The sequence below is a fragment of the Euprymna scolopes genome, chromosome 43, assembly GCF_053919585.1.
Source record: "Euprymna scolopes isolate OS-2025 chromosome 43, ASM5391958v1, whole genome shotgun sequence".
Lineage (NCBI taxonomy): Eukaryota > Metazoa > Mollusca > Cephalopoda > Sepiida > Sepiolidae > Euprymna > Euprymna scolopes.
Window position 1 is genome coordinate 49,331,690 of NC_136524.1, and position 22,702 is coordinate 49,354,391.

Here is a 22,702-nt window from a genome sequence, read left to right on the forward strand (position 1 = left end):
AAAAAAATATATATATATATAATGTCTGAATACTCTATAATCACACAAACAGATAAAATGAAATCAACTTCTAAACATGATGCAATTCTACTAAAGACATATATAGCATCTTTGAAGTTTTGATAATCACTCAATTTTTTTTTTTTTTTTTTTTTTTTTTTTACACTGTGGTCACCACTTATCAAGGCCCGGAAGCCACTCAGAGATAAGGGTTATTGAAAGTACGTTAGTATGGAGATTTAATGAAGTGTTTACTTAAGGGGGCGGTTCATTAGGAATTTGTTAACGTTGGACCTGAAGACATCCAGGTTGTAGTCAGGTGGGAAGCAGGCAGGCGGAACAGAGTTCCACAGGCGTGCAGTTCTAAGAAAGAAGCTTTGTTCATGGAATCTACGTTTTAATTTAGGCACAGATAAAGAGTGGGGAAAATTTTTCACGGTGGATTCAGCTAGACGGATGTTTTTCGTGAAAGATTGGCTGGGGGGGGGGCAGAGATTGGAGTTCAGACGAGCACCTGCCATGGAAATAAAGATAAAACAAGGATGGGCTCGCAACGTCTCTTCTGTGGAAGAGAGGTTACAGGGTAGAGAAAAGGGCATCCCCCATTAAGCCACGAAGTCTATTTTGTACTTTGTCAAGGCAGGATAGACTGTTTTTAGCAGCTCCTGCCCAGATATGGCAGCAGTATTCCATCCTTGGACGTACTTAACATGAAATACTAGAACCCTTAAAATTTTACTACGATGAGCTCTAACAAAGCGTTTGAGAATTATTGGCACAACAAGCATTGCCACCTCTTTCCTTGTACACGCGGGACTATCATAAAATGTAAACAAGCACATATTGCTTTTTCTTTGCTTGGATAGAACGCTCTCAAAATGTAAACACAGCACTGGTTTGCGAATTTAAACATGCACGAAATACCGATATGACCCCTCTCCCCTCTCAAAAAAAAAAAAAAAAAATTTCTTTTACGGGTACCAATATTTAATCTTCTATTTTTGAACGATTATCAAGACTTTAATGATGCTATGTTTTTTGTTTGTTTGTTTTTTTTTTTTCCTGTTTACAATTTTGTTTAATTTTATATTCTTTGAAGCCTAGGTAATCTTTACCTAGGCTTCAAAGCTGTGACTCATTTTAGAACTGAAGCATACTGTCATCAGTACAAAGGCAGTAATCTCCCATTGATTTTATTTATACCATTTTTGATAATTTTATGAAGTTAAACTGACTTGGGCATGACAAATAAGTACGTAATAATGTTTTCCCCTTAAATGCGTTTTTTAGAGTCAGTCAGTACCTGCAAGTTATCGACCCATACCAGCACTAATCGCCAGTAACCAACAGTGCTGACAATCACAGACAGTGGCTTCCACTAGCTGCCACTGAAAAACAATGCCCGACAGTGATGGTCAGATTATTTAATTTGGGACATGGCCACCAGTGTTCACTATTTTCCAGGGACGGAACAACCGTAGTTTAATTTGTTTTGTAAGGGGGTTGGTCCTTTGATGATTCTGTTCTGGATCTGTCATGCTTCCACTGGGCATTGCCGGTTTACAGGTCCTGCTGGTCAAAAATAAAATATTTGACTCATAATTATATACGGTAATATGTTAATATAATGTGAAGCATTTATGTGCTAGTATAATAATATAACTAAAAATATGTTCTGTTAAAATAGATATATACACATACATGTTAATATAGTTAAACAAATGTTGTTATTTTAATAAAATTCTACTAATATTTAGGAAAAAATAATTATATGTAAAGAATAAAATTTTGAAGTAGCAGTCATTAAAAATATAATGATCCGATAATATAATGATCAGATAATATAAAAAAAAAAAATTGAATTAATTAAAACAAAATAAAACCATGAAATAATAAAAAGCAGCATAATATAATAGAATAATGAAATTAAAATAGTGGAAAGATTAGATATATATGAAAAAATGTGAGTTTAATGCAAAAAAGATGAGGATGATAATAAAGAGGTATAAACATAATGCTGTTGCTGATATTTATTTCTATAAATAAACAATAATACAGAAGTGAATGTAGAATATAAAGCAAAAGTATAAACTAAAAATACATAGGAGTTACATAAAAACTAGACTAAAAACTAAGTTATTTGATGTTAATATTGGATTTAGGGGAAAGTGTGTAGATGGCTATGAAAGTGATTTTTAATGCCTACAATTTATTGATGTCTCATGTTTTTTATTCAGTAGCTTATCTCAATCTTTAAATTTAATAATATAGTTTTTCATCCAGGCATAAATACTGATACTAATGCCTTAATGAAAAGCTATATATTATGAGATCTAAAATTAATCTAAATAAAAAAAAACATGAGACTTCAATAAATTGTAGGCATTAGGAATTACAACTTCTTAGCCATCTACACACTTTCTCCTAAATTCGATTTTAACATCAATTACTTTAGTTTTTAGTCTCTAGTTTGTACAATTCTTATGTAATTTTAGACTATACTATTGCTTTATATTCTATATTCACTTTACTTTAGTACTGTCACTTATTTATTAAAATTAAAATAATTATCAATAATGCCATCATATGTTTATACCTTCTTAGAAGTAACTTCATCTTCTTGGGCTCAAACAGTTTTTGTATATCTAATCTTCATGTACCCTTGTCATTTATTCTGGTATTTCATTATTTTACCTTTTTATTGCTGTATTAAATCATTTTTATTTGCTATTTCATGAGTTCTTATTTTGTAGTTTAATTAATGTAATTTTATTTTATTATTCAATCATATAATCATATTTTATCAGCTACTTATATATATATATATATATATATATATATATATATATATATATATATATATTCTAAATATTAATAGAATGCCATATTAATAAAGCAATGTTTCTGTTTTACTATATATATATATATATATATCTGTATTTTAACTTTGTATATTTTTAATTAAATTATTATACTAACACACAAGTGCTTCATATTATATTAACATGTTATTATGACTTACATAAATATTTTATTTTTAATTACAGTAGAACCCCGAAATATGGCATTAATCTGTTCTGTGGTTGGGATCGTAAGGTGAAATCGTCATATGGTGGGGCCTAAGCAAAATTTTATACAGTACATATTAAAAATTAGCAACTACAGTACAATATATAATGCACACAACATTATAAATAACATTGTATTCCACATTGTAACCTGGAAAAAAACGTATCCCGGGTTTCTACTATATTTGTATATTCTTTTATTACTGTATATTATTACTATTATCAATAGTATTTAGGTTTTTAAACTAAAATTAAGTAATGATATTTATTTCTTTTGGATATAAATTTTAAATTAACTTAAAATTTTTAATTGATCTTGAACATCCTTCATAATTTAAAAAGAAAAATAGTCAAATATGCATGACTCGCTGACCAGACAAAACACCATCACCACTTTCATAAATAGTATTAGGTACCGACAGCGAAAATTTTACAAACAATTATGACTAAATTTAATCCTCTTATATGAAAGTACACGTCACTGCAAGAAAAACAAAACAAATCATGAAGATATCTTGTTTAGTTTTTAACTTATGACCATTTTAATATTTGCAAACATAACATGAACATGTTCAAATAACATGGCATCCATTTATTTTTTCGTTCTTTCTTGGTCTCAATACATCACAAGCTGTCCTGATGAAGCGAGATGCTGCATTTTCTGAACTTGAAGAAAACCTTTTGCATTTTTCTAGATTATCTATGCTCATTTTCTCATTCAGATGTTATTCCCATTTTCCAAAGACTTTTTCAGATTCAGAACTGAGGCCAAGAAGAAAGTGAGCATTACAATGCAAAAACTCCATGTTTTCACCAGTGCCAAGTGTATCCATCCTCTGTAAATTAAAGGCTTTGTCAAATGACTTCATGATATTTGCTCTGACACTCATAAGGCCAGTCAAATTCTGTAACGTTGACTGAAATACAGCATCCACTTCATTATTTGTATACTGATAAGCTAACTCTTGGAGCAGATTAAAGACCACGTTAACTAGAGTATCTGAATCTGTCTTTGAATACAGAAGTGAATCCACATGAAAGCAACTGACCACTATCTGTTGGAAGTTGGTGTCCTACAATCTTTTGGTGATTCCTAGCTGTGCCATCAGAATGTAAGTCTACATTGCTCGATTGCAGTCATGTTTCAACTACATTTCTACAATGGTGAAAGTCATGGTGCAAAGTGCATTTTTGCCCGAACAGATTTTCCAGGATAACTCTGGTTGCCCCTCCAACCAGTAAAATTGTCCCTAAATCATACGTCCATTCGTTTGTTCACTCTTTTCTCAATAACCACGCCATTAAGGTTTTTGAAATTTAGCACAAACATTAGTCATGGTGAGAGTAAATTTTTCACTTGTGGTGAGGAACCCTGCATGCTCGTTTTGTTTTTTCTAAAACAGCATTTTATTTTAATAATATACAATAGTGAGTGCAAAATAAATCTGTCTTGTCAAAAAATGCTTACGGACATTATTTCACTTTATGTACCTGCCATTAACTAAATAATTTTCAAGTAAACACGAGGTGCTGCTAATGTGACATTCAATTCACTTTTTGATTAAGTTTTTTTTTTTATTATTTTTTTTTTTTTTTAACGCCATCTTGAAAAGCTTAGAATCTGTTTACTTTTAAGATACTGATTTCAAACAAATATCTACATGTTTAAACGTTCCCAAATTAAATCCCTAGTTTCATAGTGGTTTATTATAAATACCTTGCATTCATTCTCATTTCCCCCCTCCAAAAGATTCAGTAACGATTTAATCAAAAAAAAAAAAAGAATCCAGAACATCGCTCTTTTGTTTATGTTACGCGGTGAACTAACCACATGTTGCACAATATTTCTGAATATTTGGTAATAATCAAACATTTTTTTATGAAGTAATGTCCTGAAATTGTTTATTATTACTTATTGAAATTGAAGCATTATAATTATCTATTTGGCGGAAGATCAAGTTGACTCTATAGGGTGCCCAGAAGACTTGTCCACGGGATACTTGACCATTTTTGCTAGGTAGGAAAATTGGATCATTATTGAATAAATGTTAATTGAAAACACAACTTATGACCATTCTTGAAGCAGACATTATTTTTAAAGACTACCCCCCCCCCCAATATTTTTTAAAAATATTTTTGTTCAAAAAGATAAAATCAGTTTTTCTAAGTGTTCATTTTTTACCTAGATGTTTAAGTTTTTAGTGATTTCACTTATTTTAAAGCGTTTATTCAGTTCAAAAAGAACACGTAGTGTCGAGTGTTACGTGAGAACAAGAAAAATGTCTGGTATGAGAAGATCACATCTTGGGAGTCTCGATAATTGCTCAAAAATAGAAAATTCAAGAAAATACTGAGGGGGGAAATATAGTTTAAAAAAAAAAAAAAGATTTTAATATTTTTTTAAAATATAATTTCAAGAAGCAAAACAATAAACAACAAAAATGAAATTAAAAAGATTTTTGAATAACAAATGGGAGTTTTTGATAAAATTGATACTTCAAAATTGTTAAATCATTAGGGAAAAAAAAAATCAATAAAGAAATTTATCAATTTTATTGAAAATCTATTCCCGTTATTCAAGAATCATTTTTGCTTGTTTTGCTTTTTGAGAGATATAGTTTTTAGTCACCCCCTCCCAATTATATTTAAAAAATTTTTAAAAATTAATTTTTTTAGGAGTTTTTTTTTTTTTTTTTTTTTAACTATCCTCATATTTTCTATTTTTAAGCGATTATCCGAACTCCCAAGATGTGATGTTCTAATACCAGGCATTTTTCTTGTTCTCACATAACACTCAAGACTACTTGTTCTTTTTTAAAGTGAATAAACGCTTTAAAATAAGTGAAATCACTAAAAACTTAACCAGCTAGGTAAAAACGAAGACTTGGAAAAATTGATTTTATCTTTTTGAAAACAGTAAACAAGTAAAAATATTTTTTTTTAAATATTGGGTGGGGAGATAGTGAAACCTCCTTTAAAGATCATTTTAGAACCCACAAATGCTCTTTTAATGACCCCAACAACCTGAACAAAACCTCTTTAACTACCCATTACTCAAGTCTGGTCCAAAATAATCTCACACCCACCATAAAATGGGAAATTCTCAAATCACATACTTGTAAATCTATATTCACCTTGCATTCTTTGTGTGCATGAAAAAAAATTTTATTACTAATTTTAGAGATAGACAAATTATTAAATATTAGAAATGAATTGTCGATTGTTTGCAGGCATTATAAATCCCACCTCAGCAACTTCACACGATACTAAGCACTATTTCCCTCAAGCAGATTATCTTAACTCTAAACTTTAATCCATAATTATAATCATATACTTACCTTACTCTAGTTTTCTTAAATAAAATCACTTATGTTAATTAAAACTCTAAATTGTCCCAAAAACTAAGTAAAAAAAAAAAAAACTCCACCTTTTTATATTCCTTCCCTTAAGCTTGATTCAAACTCTATTACTACCCAATAAATTTATAACTGTTTCCCTTTCATTTTATTACTCTTGATAATTATAAATCTATTGCTTTATAATTATAAATCTATAATTGTTTCCCTTATTATTTTATTTAAGATAACTTTATATTTTATGGATGCATTTTGATTATATCTGCCCCTACCACTGCCACCACCACGGAGTTTTGTTGACACTTTGACCCATTATAACTTTGGTGACTTGCTCTAGCCATCACTTGTTTTCCCTTTCAGTGCTTTTTTTGACATGCAGAAACTATACACTTCTGTTATTTTATCTTTTCTATCTCCTCTTCTTATTTCGTCATTTTCCCTTTTTTCCTTTTTTTCCTGACATCCTCAATCTACTCTTTCCTTCTCTTTTTTTAATTCTAATTTCAATTTATTTAAATATACGTTTTCTCTCCCCCTCCATCCCTTTCTTTCTCTCTCTCCTCTCCTTCTCCCCTTCTCCCCTCTCTATCCATTACTCCAAGTCTTGGTTTTTAATATCCATATCTAATCAAATTTGTTGGGGATTTTTTTTTTTTGGCTTAAATTGTCTGATGACATAGGCTGGATAATCTGTTTATCCCATCTATAAAAACAATCTTGTAATGACTTAAGCAAATACTCCGGAGATTGAAATAATAAAAATATATTTAGCTCTACTAAAATATCAAGCATTTTTTCCCCTGTTAATACCAAATGGATGGATGCTGGATATCCGATAATTAGCAATACACATGGCCGTTAAAACGCTTTGGATAATCACAGATTTCAAGGGGTTTCTGCTAAAATAATCATATTTTAAAAACCAAAGCACTTTAAGTCTTCAAAATACCATCGTTTTGTTCAGAAATGAATATACTTTCAAATGAATTAGTAAATAACATACATTATATATTTAGCAAATAAAGTGATAAAAATGTGAACATCATAAAACAGCATTTTCGGTAAGATTTTGTAACGACCCCCCTCTGATTTCTAAACATTCATACAGTGTTTCTGTTAAGAATTTTTTAATGAAATTTGAAAATTAGCCAAAAGAGATGTCACTTTTAATAATTTCGAGTGTTCGAAATTCATTTGACCACTCGTTTTTTTTGTTGTGTTAAAGAAAAGATTTCAAAATGATGAGTATTGAAAGTTTTGAAAAAAATTTTCTTCGGACACTCACTATTAAATAAAACAATCTTTTTACTATGTTTATTCATTAAAAAGATGATTGGACAGGGTTTCCTCTAGTGGTACGTAGCAATTTAAAAACATAATATCCAAAAAAATCGTTATGAATTTGAATCAAGACTTCTGTAGTAGATAGTAGCAGCAGCGATAACATGGCGTAAACAAACGTTTGTTTTTGTTGTTTATTTTTATTCCAAATCGATTTTTTTTTTTTAATTGAAAATCTGGTTATAAAAAAATTCTTACATGTTTAGTTAGAGCTATTTTGTTATCAACTATACAAATATTTTAAAAAATTGGGTAGTAGTAATTTTTTAAATATTTTAACAAGCGAAAATGTGAAATATGATGCTTTGGTTCACGTGTACGAACGGTACACACACTTCTAATTTTCGTCCCTTAAGAAATGTTTTCAGTGAATTATCGAATGGAAACTAATCTACCCAATTATTAAAAAAAAAAAAATAAATAAAAATAATCAATATTTAAATATTTGTATGAGGTGCTCATTTAAAAAATAAAAACGGTAGGAAAAGACATGAAATGTAATTAAAAATCAAAATAACATTAATTCAAAATTTTTAACAATTTGTCAGCTTTAGCAAAAACTTCTTTTTTTTTTAAATATTTAAATAGAATTTAAATACTTTATATTTTTCCAAGCATCATGTTTTCTGTTAGAGGGACGTCACTTTTTTAAATAACATTTATTTTTGTCTGTTTGTCATAATTCTTGTAAAGTTTCACAATGGGTATCAAACACCCTCTTACAAAAAACTCGTTTAATCCTATGTCTAATCCTATGTACGAGTGGCAAGCCTCCTCCTAAAACCTTTAGTCTTAATAACACTAAGTACAAGTGGCAGAGCTCCCCACTAAACAAACTTCGTCTGTGAGTTCATATAAATGTAAAAGAAAAAAAAAAAGCATAAAAAACGTTTAAAGGAAAATGCAACTAATTAATCCCCCCCCTCCCAAATAAATTGGTCAACTGTCCTAAAACGCTAGGATCATCTTGAAATTGTGAATTATTTTACATTTATGTGAAACCAACCCCCACTCTAAATTCTAAAATTGTTTTTGTTTTGTTTCTATCAAGTCTTCAGGATGTTCACACATAATTTTCCTTAGCCTTATCATTAACCCAAAGCCAGAGTGGCAACATCCCTACCTTCTCATAATTGCACAAAGACCCTCTTAAAACCACGCATAATCACCTTTTAGAAAACAAACAAAAAAAAAAAAAAAAAACACCCAGGATTTATCTATCATAGGAAAAGGGGGGGGGTAACTGCCCTAAAACGTTCAAATGATTCAAAATGAGAAATCATTTTACATTAAATTCTAAAATAATTTTTATCTTTTTATTAAAGTTTTTCAAGTTGTTCACCTGCAATTGTCTATAAAGGTAGAATCACATATTTTGGAGAGGTGGTCAGATGGGGAGGGGTAACAGAAGGTATTAATCTACAATAATACCAAAGAAATATTGCAATATATTCATTTTTAACCAATCCTAGATTTCGATTTCAGTTTTTGGCACATAAAATGCATTACAACTAAACTTTTAGTTCTCTAACTTTTCTTTTAATGAATACATGGCATTTTTTAAGCAATCGCAGCATATTTATGTGCATTTACTGCAGATTATTTGGAAACCATTCATTTCTGGAGATTTTCAATAGCATATTCAAATTCCTTGCACAAAAATACACTTATATGGCAAATTTTATTGCTTAGTCTTGTGTTTTAACAAAGATATAGCATTTTTACTGAAAAAGTAGTGTAAAAAATGTGACAAAACGCATATGATCTTAAAGAGGGGGAAATATCCAAACACGCAGGGCATAAAAATAGTCATAACTTCCTTGATTTTAATTGGATTTTAAAATTTTAAAGATTCTTTCTTAGCTTATCAAGCTCTTTCTATATATACCAGTATTGAAATATTTTAAGCTAAAAAGATAATGATTTTTTATTACTTGTGATCTTCCATGGTTATGAAATTAAATTCCATTAAAAGCATTTGGGATACTTTAAGCAGGAAATAAATGTGGTATTGTGGTGATTTCTGATGTGAAAATAATGGACAAATTGTGAAAAAATAGAAGGAAAATGCTCATCAGAATTAATTGAAATGTGTCAACTTGAAAAGAGGATAGACAGGATTACTGCAAAAGTAATGGCTTGGAATCCTTCACGACTGTGGTAATTGTTATTCCAAGCATATTTGACAAAGAAAATTGCAGATAAAATGTAAAAGTCGCTAGATAAATGTGCAAAGATTCTTGTAAAAATAAATTTTTTCCTTTTTATTCTTTAGAAAAAATATTTTCCTGGTATGCCACACAGAGATTTATCAGAAAAGTTAATTTTCTTAGAATTGTAAACATTGACTTCAGCTTCGTTGTTGGATTTAAAAAAAATAATAAACATGGTTTTTCATATGTAATATTGAATTTAGGAAAACTCGTCTCCGGAAAACTCGTCCCTTTTTGCTAGGTAGGAAAACTTGTCTCTTATTGAATAAATAAGGGACCAGTTTTCCTACCTAGCAAAAAGGAACAAGTTTTCCGGGCACCGTAATGTTTATTCGCTAGATAAAAATGTACAAATAAGTTTTTCTGTAGAAATTTGTTTTTACGATGGAATGAAATTTTGCACACTGGCATACTTTTTGGCAAACCAAGATGACAGATTAAAATCTGGCGTCCCAAAAAAGAATTACCAGATTAGACTAGTAATCCAAAACATCCAATGCAATTTTTAACTATTTTAAAATATAGGTCAATGTGACCTACATTATTAAAACCAATATTTTCAACAAAAACAGTCACAATAAGAATGGTAAGAACATTTGTATTATTTAAACCCTTGTTTATTTTATACAAGTGTAAAATTCTTTATGCATTTTTAATTGTGAAAATAAATATTTAGCTATTTCATACAATAGCTTTCTCTATTGTTTAACAGAATTAAGTTAATTCTAATTGCTAGAATAGGAATTATGTGCTTATTCATACATTTTATAAATTATTAAAAACTTTTTAATTTTCTTTATAAATAAACCTTCATTATTTAGTGGCGACAGGACAAAAGCTGAAATAAATATTTGTTTATAAAAAATTAAATATAAAAAGATTTATATTTTTACAATTTAATTTTTTACATTTTTTTTTTCTTTTGAGAATGCCAAAAGCAATGTTTTATTTTCTCTTTTCTTTAAAATAAGCATTTTTTTTTTTTTTTTTTTTTTGCATAAGCGTCACCACTTATCAAGGCCGATCGGCCACTCAAGGATAAGGGTTAAAGAGTGTAGAGTAGTCAAAAGGACAATATAGTACCTATTTACAATGCCTCCCCACGGGACAGAGTTAGACACCAGGGTCGTTTTTTAACGTGGAGAAAAGGTACAAAAATAAAAATTGTCTCAGTCGTGAAGGATTTCTCCTCCACCGAAAGAGAACAAGAAAATGAAGTGCAGCATCTGAAGAACAGATACTACACTTTGATCTTGACCAAAAGGCCAAAGTAATCAATTGTAATGGAAGTTCAGTAAATTTATTAACTTAAGTGGAACGGCTCATCAGAAACTTGTTCACATTGGACTTGAAGACAACCATATTATAGACAGCTGGGAAGCAGGAAAACGGAAGACAATTCCACAGGCGTGCAGTTCTAAGAAAGAAGCTTTGATCATGGAATCTATGTTTAGGTTTAGGCACAGATAAAGAGTGTGGAAAATTATTGATAATGTTTTCAGTTAGTCTAGTGTTTCTTGTGAAAGTTTGGCGAGGGGGGGGGGACCATAGATTGAAGCTCAGTCGAACACTTTCCATGAAAATGACGATTATGTCAAAGATATCGTCATTTGTCAAGAAACATTATTTTAGAAAAATTTTAGGTGTTATTCAGAATGAAGCCTTTTTTTTTTCTTTTTTTTTTTTTAATTAAAAAAAATCTCTTTATGATGTTCATACTGGCCACAGAACAAAGTTGTCATTCCAAAAATCACGTAAATTTATCAAGTGTTTTAATTTTTTTCTTAATGATTTTTAGCATTTTTTTTAATAGGAAATTGTATCCATCAGAAGGCAGACTTGTTTTGATTTTGATAATTCAAATTGTTTCCTCCTTATTTTTGTCTATTTTTGTTTTGATAACAATAGGTTTAAATCTAAATAAACACCTACATTTTTCTGTTCAAATGTGTAGCAATGTTTTTGAAAATAGTCTCAATATCTTTATGCTTTATGTAAGCCACATGTTACACTTAAAGAGATTTTAGATTATCCAGTTAACATCTCAACAGACAGTATTTTTTATCTACAAGAAAAAAATGGTCAGCAAAAGTTGCTTGTCAAGGGCCCATTTAGTTGAAAGTTTGCTTGATTATATTTATGAGGTAAATGTTTACTTTAAAGAAACGAATCACATTTTTGGCTTTAAAAAGTTTTAATATCCAAATGCGTAATATTTTAATGAAATAAAATAAAATTTTTAGTGCTAATTATCATTTATGGTGCTATTAAAAAATAAAAAAATACAGAAAAATCTTTGTATGTACTTGTTATAAAAAAATGTAATATTCCAGAACTCAAATAATTTTTTTATTATTACATATTTATTTTTTAAGAAAAATAAAATTTTGTAAGGAAATAAGGAGGAGGCCAGAGGTGGCCATATTGTTTTAAATTTTCCCAAAGTTTAAAGGTAAGAATTCAATTTGACTAGATATTATTTGTATTCAAAATAACTACAGATAAAAGGACATTAGTAAAATTATTAGATAGCATATTATAAGGCCAAAATATTGGCTGTGTTGTCCTTTTAGCTATGTTGCTAGGGTTCAAATAACCTATGTAAGGTTGGAAGGGTTAAATAAAAAAAATTAAAAAAAGTACTTAATCAAATTTACCTAATTTTTGGAATATATCATTTTCATTCTATAATAAGTGAATTTAGGTAAAAATGGCACTGGTGAATAAATAGGTAAAAATGGCACCGGTAAAAATGGCACGTAATGGATTAATGAGAAAAATGACAAAACGAGAACATGCATGAATATCTCACAGTATATTAAAATGGGAAAACGTGCAAAATTTGTCGAATTAAAAAGGGTGCTAGACTGCTAGACGACCGATCTGGTCTCAAATTTTACCCTCGTTTTGAGTTTTCCAAAAGTTAGGTCATGTACTGCGACGTCACCGGTGTTACAGAAAATAATGAGAAGTTTGTCAAATTTAAATAGATCCTAAATGCGAATCTCGTTTTTGAGATTTCCCAAAGTGCTATTACGTCACAGGTGTCAGAAATAACTTTTTTCATCTGTGTGGTAATTCATTCACCTCTTCTCCCCTACTATAACTTGAACACTGGGCAGAAATAAATTTTAAAAAATCTCCCTTATTTACAAACAAGTTCCTTTTATTTTAATTAGTTACTTCTATTTATTTGTTTCTTTACCATATATTCGATTCGATGTCTATACTAATAAATGCCTTAAAATAAGAATTATCGAACATTTATTACTATAGACAACAAAATGAAAAAGTAAAATATACAACAAATAAATGCTACCAAACGCAAGATATGCTAAAAGTAAAAATAAAATAAAAATAAGCAGTTTATATATTTTTCAAAACTATAAACAATTATAGCGAGGAACAGTCCATTTGATGACGGCTTCTGATATTGAAATCAGAAATCAACATTGTTATTCGTTCCTCGTAATTTATGTACACTTAGTGTTGTTTCTTTTTTATGGAACTCCTGCATTGCAACATGTCGGCAATGGAGATGAGTTATCGACCCCTTTATGAAACTCAAATATAAAGAAGTTTCTTCATAAATATTTCATGTTTTTTAAATTACTACATTGATGAATTAAAATTATATTTTGATACATTTTATACAACCTTAATGTAAAAAAAAAAAAAAATACTAAAAACAATCTATAAATGTTTTTAGCATATTTTTTTTCAATTATGAATCACTCATTAAAAAGAAATATTAAAACTTTAAAATTATAGTTCGATACATTTTTATACTTTAAAATTAAGTACTCCTTGTGCGTTGAGGCTTATAGCTCACAGCCTAAATATTCAATAACCTCTCCCCTTGGTGCGGAAATAAACTTTTTTTATTTTGTAAACAAACGAACGTATTGTACTTATGGATGTTTGATACCGAAAGAAATATGAACTTAAAAAAAATAATGTTACTTTTATTTCATTAAATTGTTAGGTGAAAGTGCAAAATAGTTCACCCCACCTCCATGTTAAGAATGGTTTTCTAAATAGTTATTATTTCAACATTGTTTGTACTCTCGGGGTGTCAAACATGTATAAGTACCTATTTTACTGTTATTTATATTAGAATCAGTTTATAATTTTATGTCAGAAATATACTCAGTGACCGATTGACCCCAGAAATGTCCCCAGAACGGTTTCATACTCAACTGTGAGCATGAAACTGAGATGAATTGGTCATAAAACCTTTTCGCACGTGTTATCTTTCACTTTAGTTTATGTGTCTGTTGAATTTGTTAATAAGGCAATAAAACTATTTTTGGTAATTAACAACATTGATACAGTTTAGCTTTGAGAATTTTGTGTTACTGTTCCCATACCAGCTTTGGACTACTATTCTTATCTTGAGTATTCCTATTTACTTGCTTCCCCAAGAGGGCAAAGTTAGACACAAGGTCGTTTTTTTTTATGTGGGCAATATCCAGTTCTCCTACAAGAGGAACTCTGGATCAGAACAAAAATTAAAATTGTCTCAGTCTGGGGAGATAATAGTGTAGCATCAGAAGTGATACTACACTTTGTTAACGTATCAGTCGATGCAACCTCCGACAGAAATTCTGTGCAGATTCAAAAATCGACCTTGTGTCTAACTCTGCCCTCGTTGACGGCAAGAAAATAGGAACTTTTACAAAACCTAAAATGAGGTTAGAATTTGGGACCCCATAGCTTCAGTAGCACCTTTTGGTGCCATTTTTACCTAGTTATTCACTTGTGCCATTTTTACCAGTGCCATTTTTACTGGTGCCATTTCTACCGGTGCCATTTTTACCGAGCACCATAATAAGTACGTACATCATAGAGATTATTCTATATTGTTTTCTTTAAGTGTAATTTTGAATAAGCACCTAATTTATGTTTGAATTATAGTGGTGGAGTTTTGTACTGTCACTTATAGAGCATTAATATAGTTTCATTTTTACAAATGTTTAATATCTTGAAAGTTAAGTAAAAAACATTTTAGTCTGTGTGTACATCAGGGTTCACGCAAACTTAAAAAGTCTTTGAATTTTAACTTTTGCCTTGAAAATCTTTATTTCTATTATCTTGAAAATGTCCTGAAAAGTCTTTGAAAATCATCATGTACTGTAAAAATTTGTGTTGCAATATTTAAAATAAAATCCAAATAAATACGAAATTATTTTTAGTATTAAAAATACCATTAAACTAGACATTAAATATTGAAAATAAAATTGAAATACATTGTTCTGAAATTACATTGTAGGATTGTGGATACAAGAGTTACATCCCTTTATGACAAAATTATCTGTTTTCCATAATAACATCATGTACTTTTGTGATATAACTCTTGTATCCACAATACCGGAAATTCAAAATTTAAAAGTAAAATGAACACAAGCCAAGTACATCCAAGGATGGAGTACTGCTGCCATATATGGGCATAGGCTGCTAAAAACAGCTTATCTTGCCTTGACAGAGTACAAAATAGACTTCATAGCCTAGTGGGGGATGCCCTTTTCTCTTCCCTGCAACCTCTCCCACAGAGGGGACGTTGCGAGCCGGTCATTGTTTTATTGTTGTTTCCATGGGAAGTGCTCGTCCAGCTCCGATCTCTGCCCCCCCCCCCTCGCCAATGTTTCGCGAAAAACACCCGTCTAGCTGAAACCATTGTCAGTAATTTTCCCCGCTCTTTATCTGGGCCTAAATCAAAATGTAGATTCCATGAACAAAGCTTCTTTCTTAAAAGTGCACGCCTGTGGAACTCTCTTCCGTTTGCCTGTTTCCCACTTGACTACAACATAAACAAGTTCCTGATAAACCGCCCCCTTAAGTAAAACACTTTATCAGATCTCCATTACTAACGATTACTACGATATTATCCCATTGATTACTGTACACGCAAATAACCCTTATCCCCCGATAGGCCTCCGGGCCTTGATGAGTGGTGATTTCCTTGTAAAAAAAAACAAAAACACACACAATGTAAGCCAATCGAGAAAATAACATTTAATTGGGCTTGGTTGGCCAAATATAAATGGGTCAAGGAATGTAAATATGATTGCTGATAGGTATACTGCTTTGTATGGAAATGAGACTGACTTTTCCTGTTGTCAATTATTAAGTCTTTGGTTCATTATATCATTGTTTATATATTAAATTTTGTTTTGAAAACTTGAATTTTGTCCGGAAGTGGCATTGAGAAACTTTGAAAATGGACACTGAAAATCTGTACAAATCCTATATATATAAATTTTTTTTTTTTTTTTTAGAAAGCAAATTCCTCCTCCTATGAAGTACTTTCTCATTGGCATCCAAATTTGACAATTAACTTTTTGGATGATCACTCTGCGTGGGTGAAGGGTCACGTACCACCACCACTTGATGAATGTAAGTATATTTTCCTTTTATTATTTCACATCTGTAATGTTCCTATTTACAATGCCTCCCCACGAGACAGAGTTAGACACCAGGGTCGTTTTTTAACGTGGAGAAAAGGAACAAAAATAAAAAAAATTCTCAGTCGTGAAAGATTTCTCCTCAACTGACAGAACAAGAAATTGAAGTTCACATCTGTAATGTTTGTCATGATCAAATTTTATGAATTTTTAAATTTGTTTCATTCTCTCATTTGACAGATTTTTTGATATTGTGTGTGTGTGAGAGATCGCTCTTTCTAATTATACCATGTTCATGCCACTTCAATGCAGATGCCAAAAGTTTTTAACGGACATACAAACACACTAACACACAGATATTTGCCCCTTACATAATAGAAGATTTAAGCTTTACTAGCATGGAGGCCGGATGTTGTGTAGGATCGAATGATGACCAATGATCTAATTTTTATTGTCATTGAAATCTGAAATCACCCATATTTTAATCAAATTGATTGATTGCCTGCGTTAGTGATCCATTATGGTGCACAGGGAGGAAGTTTCACATGCCTTCTTGCAATGACTTAGTCTAGAATATACATTATAGTCAACATTGCACTGTAGAGAACCAAATGATTTTATAAAATTATTTTTTGTATATAATGGCTTGAATTTAAAGTTTAAAATGCAAAAGTCAAGTATCCTGATTGAGTTGTATCCTAAGCAGAAACATTCATTTTGTACATACCACTGTCGAATCCTACTGTTCCTTTTATGCTGGGCTTTTTAGCTTGTCGTAATAAAACTTATCAAGTGCACTTGTGATGTTAGGCTGTGTAAGGTGTTAACTTTAGTCAGAATCTCCTGTTCCTCCTTTCATCAGATTTTATTTTGATTATCAATACTTATCAAAGATTCAAAACCTATCTCAGAACACTTCCAGGCACATAAAGTATCTTCATGTGAAATGTCATAAAAATTGCCCCATTAAAAAATTGAACTCTCACACACACAAAGTTCCTATTATATAAGAGTAAAGATAGATTTGTGGATTTAAAAAAAAAAAAAAAAAAAAAGTTTATTTATTTTTATTTTTTTCCCCTCCAGATGTTATTTTTCAACCTGGCACAAATAAATATTACCCTGTTATTTTCTTCAATGATTATTGGAATCTCAACAGTGATTATATGCCAATTAATGAAACAACTCAGTAAGTACAATATTCTTTCTCATTCTTATTTATAAAGTGTGTGTGTGCGTGCGTGTGTATATATATTATGTGTTGTTGCCCTGGTGGAGAATTTAGGAAAAAATAATTGGTGCTTTATTAAAATGAAACAAAATATACAAAAAATTCTTTGAAATATGAACCCATGACAGAATAAAAAGATCATATTTCAAAAATCACATAACTCAAATAGTTTTGTTTTTATAAAGAAAATCGTTCTGAGACTGTTTTAGCAATAAATGGGAATCCATAGGTATTATGATGAAGCTGATGTTGAAAGTTTGAATTGTTTAGTTATCTCTCTTTGTTTCTTTGAAAGGCAGTCCCTTCTTGCTTGCTCATAAAATTTGATTTTTTTTTTTTTCATCAAAAATAAAGCTATTTGATCAATTTACATGATTATTGGAATATGACATTTTCGTTATGTCGAGTGTATCTACATCATACAGGCTGTTTTTTTTTTTTTGTTTGTTTTTGTTAAAGGGTGGATTCTAGACAAGTACAAATAATTTAAAATATAATCACATTTCAACTGGATGCTGTTACCATCTTCCAAGATGAGGAACCCAGTTTGAATTTGAGGAAACAAATACGTTTTCAGTGCAGTATTGCTTAATGCAGACAAAACCTACAACTTTAGAAACCATCCATTATCACTTTCTCTCTCATTTTAACCACGTCAGTCATAGCTATAAATCTAATTAATTTTATTAAAAATTTCGTTTATCTGAAAAGCTACTGGCATTTTCTTGTAACATGTCCAATGAACTGGACAGCATGATTCCCATGGTTGTGTTGTATAGATTTTATTGCTTACAAGCGTTTTATGGCTTTAATACATTGACCCAGTGGACTGAAAGGATAAAAAAAAAAATTTTTTTTATGTTCACAAGGTAGAGAAATAATGTTTCATTTATATTTTAAAAAGAAAACTGGACTTTTCATTTTATCATTCTGTATATCATAGAATGAATCTTTGTATTTTTCCATTTATGAATTTGTATTTTTCCATTTATGAATTTGTATTTTTCCATTTATGCATTTGTATTTTTCCATTTATGCATTTGTATTTTATTTTACCCCCTCTTTGTCTTTTATTCTCCTTTCTAGGGTTTTGAATTTGACTCTTACATACAGTCCTATTTCCTTATTCCGATGGCAGTTATATGCAGCTCAAAATATGCGAAACAAATGGTATTCCGTGTTGGGAATGAATTTAGTCGATGAAGGTGAAGAAGAGCAAGATTCTGTTAAGGTAATTCGTTTTTCAGAAATGAGTTCTTTGCTTTTTGGCAAGATGCCACTCTTTTGGATTCATCAGTTTGATTTTAATGGACAAGTAAAAGGAAAAGAAGTAGATTTAAAAAATATATATTGTGGTGCGTGTTTTACGTCTTTTACATGAACGCATTTCAGGTGTAAACATGTACTTCCGTGTTATGTCAAAATCGGTATAAATTCCAAATAACTACAAAAAATTGATCCAATAGAATAATAAAAATAAAATGTATCAAATTATCAAGTTTTATCATGTTTTAATGTACAAGAGCTGTGCAACCAATTTAGTATCACAGACTTATCTCCCTTGACTTAAGTTAAGGGTGCGCCATCATCCACCATTATATTAACATAATTGTGGATGATGTTTTAATAATACATTGAGCACATCTACTAGATCAATTTTCGTAATTTATATTTTTGCCAAGACATGCAAGTATGTTATGTTTTTATCTGAATTTTTCTTTCTTTCTTTTCTCACCTTCACCCCTAACAAGGCATATTGCCACTTGGACGTAAGCGGCTACTAATTGGGTCTATGCTTAGGAAAAATTAATAAGATGTTGGTTTAGGTTACATCTGCATGTCAGTACAATCAGGGAAGCATGCAGCAGGAAGGGAATTCCAAAGTCTAGCTGTTCGGGGGAAGAAGCTATTAGAATAGAAAGCTTCCTGGTATTTAGGGACCGCAACAATGGAGTGTGATTTAAATATATTGGTTTAAAAGATCACTAATGTAAACAAGAACTAATGTTGTTATACGTACTTTCTAAAATTTTTCTATTGATGTCATAGGAAGCGTCACGGGAATATGAAATTCACAAGCGATCCCTAGTCGCTTGTATAACCTGATCAGGAGTGATGACTTAGGTTTTTGCAGGGTGGTGTCAGACTAATGAGAACAAGATTGTGCTTAAGCAGACTGCAAGTAAAATAATCTGTGTTTAGGCATTTTGATTATTAAATTATTTTACTCATCTTTTAATATTTACAGGAGATTGCTTTAGATTTCGGTTATAATCAGCTAACATACTTCCTAACTTCCGGCATGGCTGCTACCGGAAGTGGTGAAAAGTAAATCAGTTCCTTCATTTTTATTGTTCTTCAGTATTTCTATTGTTAAGAGATTTATTGAAATAAAATATAAGAAAAGCACATTATCGAAAAGTATACAATAAAAAATTGATAAAATTATACAGATAAAAATAACAATTAGTCTCTTTGCACTTTTAATAACAAAATAAAAAACTTTTTCTTTTTTATTTGAAATTTTATTAGAAATGTTTATGAAATTGTAATATATATATATATATATATATATATATATATATATATTATTATTTTTTTAATAAGTTTTATTTGAATTTATATAATAAATGTTTCTGAAAGTATAAAATTAAAATTATTGTAATCAAAATAACAATTTGTAAAATTAAAAAAAAAGAAACATATCCAATACATAATATTCCCAAATAGTTTAAAAAGATTGTAAAAAGTGTTTTCTTAAAAATAATTATTTCAATAATTCTTAATTAAAATAAGACCCCCCCCCCCCAAATATGATTTTAAAAACGTAATACAAGAGTACTTGCACTGGGGAGATATAGACATGATAGAAAAAATGAATGAACTGATTAATATTTCCAGTAGCAGCCACATCAGATGTTAGGAAGTATGTTAGCTTAACTATAACGCAAATAATAATAATGTCTGTATTTTTTTTATTTCATTTTTCTTAAACTTTTTCTTCTAGGGGATGGGACATCCAACCAGATGTCTGACATTTACCCCTATTTTAGTGAGTCCAACCAAGAGATCTTTTCAGGATTCTAGCCGTCCCTTTCAGTGCAATCGTTTGTATTTCACTTGCACTTGGTTCACCGGGTATGCTTGCTATGTACTTTTTAAAGTTCTTTTTCATAAGCTCAGTTGCTCCTATGATGACTGGTATAATTGAAACGTCTTTTAATTTCTAATTTCGTTTCATATCATACATACACTTCATAGTTTAGCAAGTTTTATGTTGTCAAAGGCCTTTTAAAGATTAATAAAAGCAATCGGAGCCAGTTGATTATATTCAATTGTGTAAAATTGTTGCGGTTCCCCAGGTGTAGGAAAGCCTTCTACACTAATACTTTCTTTCTTTGAATAGCGATAGTTTGTAATTCCCTTCCTGTTTTCTGCTTTCCTGACTATACTAACATGCAGAAATTTTAATGTAATGTGAACAGATACCTTGCTGCTCACATCCCTGCTTAAAGTGTCTCTAGGTACGGACCCTAATCTACAGGAAAAACAGTTGAATAGCAATGTCTTTGGGGGTAAATGTGTCTGCAATTAAAAATAAAAAAACATTTTAATTAGTGTAAAAGATTTACATGACTTTTCTTTTTATTAATTTTTAAATTAAAATTTAAAAAACCGAATGTTACATTTTTACAGGCATTGTTGAAGCAAGTTTCAGATGATTTTAATTATTTTTAATAAACAAATTATATAAAATTCAATTTTCTAAATGTTCCAATTTAAACTTATGAAATAATGTTTTCCAAGATGTGGCAAAGTTCCTCTATATATTTAAATTATATTTGGTGTTGAATAAATTTTATATTTCTACAAAAATGGTCAAAAGGACATTCAGTGCTTATGTAGATTTAAACCAATGCATTTCAAGTGAAAATCTCGCGTGTCATGTCAAAATTGCCTAATGATCCGGCAAAAATAATTACAAGTAAAAATTGAATTTATCAAGTTTTACTGTAGGTTTTAATATGGAACAGTTATTCAACCAATTCATCATGGCAAGCAAGGGAGATAACTCCTGATTTAAATTAAGAGTTTAATGTTTTTAAATGGACTTTTAAAGAATTTAATTGTGTATGATTTTTTTTTTTAAAAATACATCTACCACATCTTCTGGATCATTTTTTAGTAATTTTCTAATTTTGAGATGACGTAATCTTTTCACCTGAAATACATTAGTTCAATCTACGCCCCCCCTCCCCTCCCTGCTAAACTTTTACCAAAAAAAACAACAAAACAACACTCGTTTTAGTTACAACGGTAATCAAGTTTCTCAATGCCTAAATCTAAGTATAAATTCCATAAACAAAGCTTCTTTGCTAGAACTGCCAGCCTGTGGAACTCTGTTCCATTAGCCTGCTTTTCGGGTGACTCCATTATCATTTTCAAATCCAATGCAAACAAGTTCTTGTTGAGTCCTACCCCCCCCTCTCTCCAATAATCCATTTCTTCCCCATTTTCACCATACACTTTTGTCTCAGTGACTACTATACACTCATTAACACTCATCCTCAAATGTCCCTAAGGCCTTGATAGGTACTGACTCCCATATAAAAAAAAAAAACACCATTCTACGCAAGCATTTAATATTTTTCTGATTTTCACTACTTTGCTTTGAATTAAAAAAAAAAAATTTTTTTTTTTTTTTTTTCCAGATTGCTTTCCTAGAAACAAATCCGTACTTATTGGCAATTACTGTTATTGTATCCATCGTCCACAGTGTATTTGAATTCCTCGCATTCAAAAATGGTATGACTATTAAAGGATTTTTATTTATTTATTTTTTTTTTAAGGCAATTTCTAAGAAAATTACAAAATATGGAACAATTGTTCTATATTAAAACCTACAGTAAAACTTGATAAATTCAATTTTTACTTGTAATTTTTTTTTTTTTTAGAAATTTCGTTTTTTTTATTTTTTTTTATTTTTATTTTATTTTTTTTTATTTTTTTTTAAGCAATGTAATTTCTCTTTGCCACTTGTACATTTTTACAAGTATTTGAAAATATAAAAATATTGAAGAACAAATTT

At 30.0% G+C, this 22,702-nt stretch overlaps 1 protein-coding gene across 1 annotated transcript in view; it reads left to right on the forward strand.

The window, feature by feature from the left end:
* LOC145268336 (putative lipid scramblase CLPTM1) overlaps window positions 1-22,702 on the forward strand; it is a 115,757-nt gene that overhangs the window by 65,653 nt on the left and 27,402 nt on the right. Inside the window, exons 6-9 of the mRNA XM_080123831.1 lie at window positions 16,257-16,374; window positions 17,469-17,571; window positions 18,700-18,844; window positions 22,326-22,419. Of these exons, the coding sequence (XP_079979957.1) occupies window positions 16,257-16,374; window positions 17,469-17,571; window positions 18,700-18,844; window positions 22,326-22,419 (460 nt within the window). The remainder of the gene's footprint in view (window positions 1-16,256; window positions 16,375-17,468; window positions 17,572-18,699; window positions 18,845-22,325; window positions 22,420-22,702) is intronic.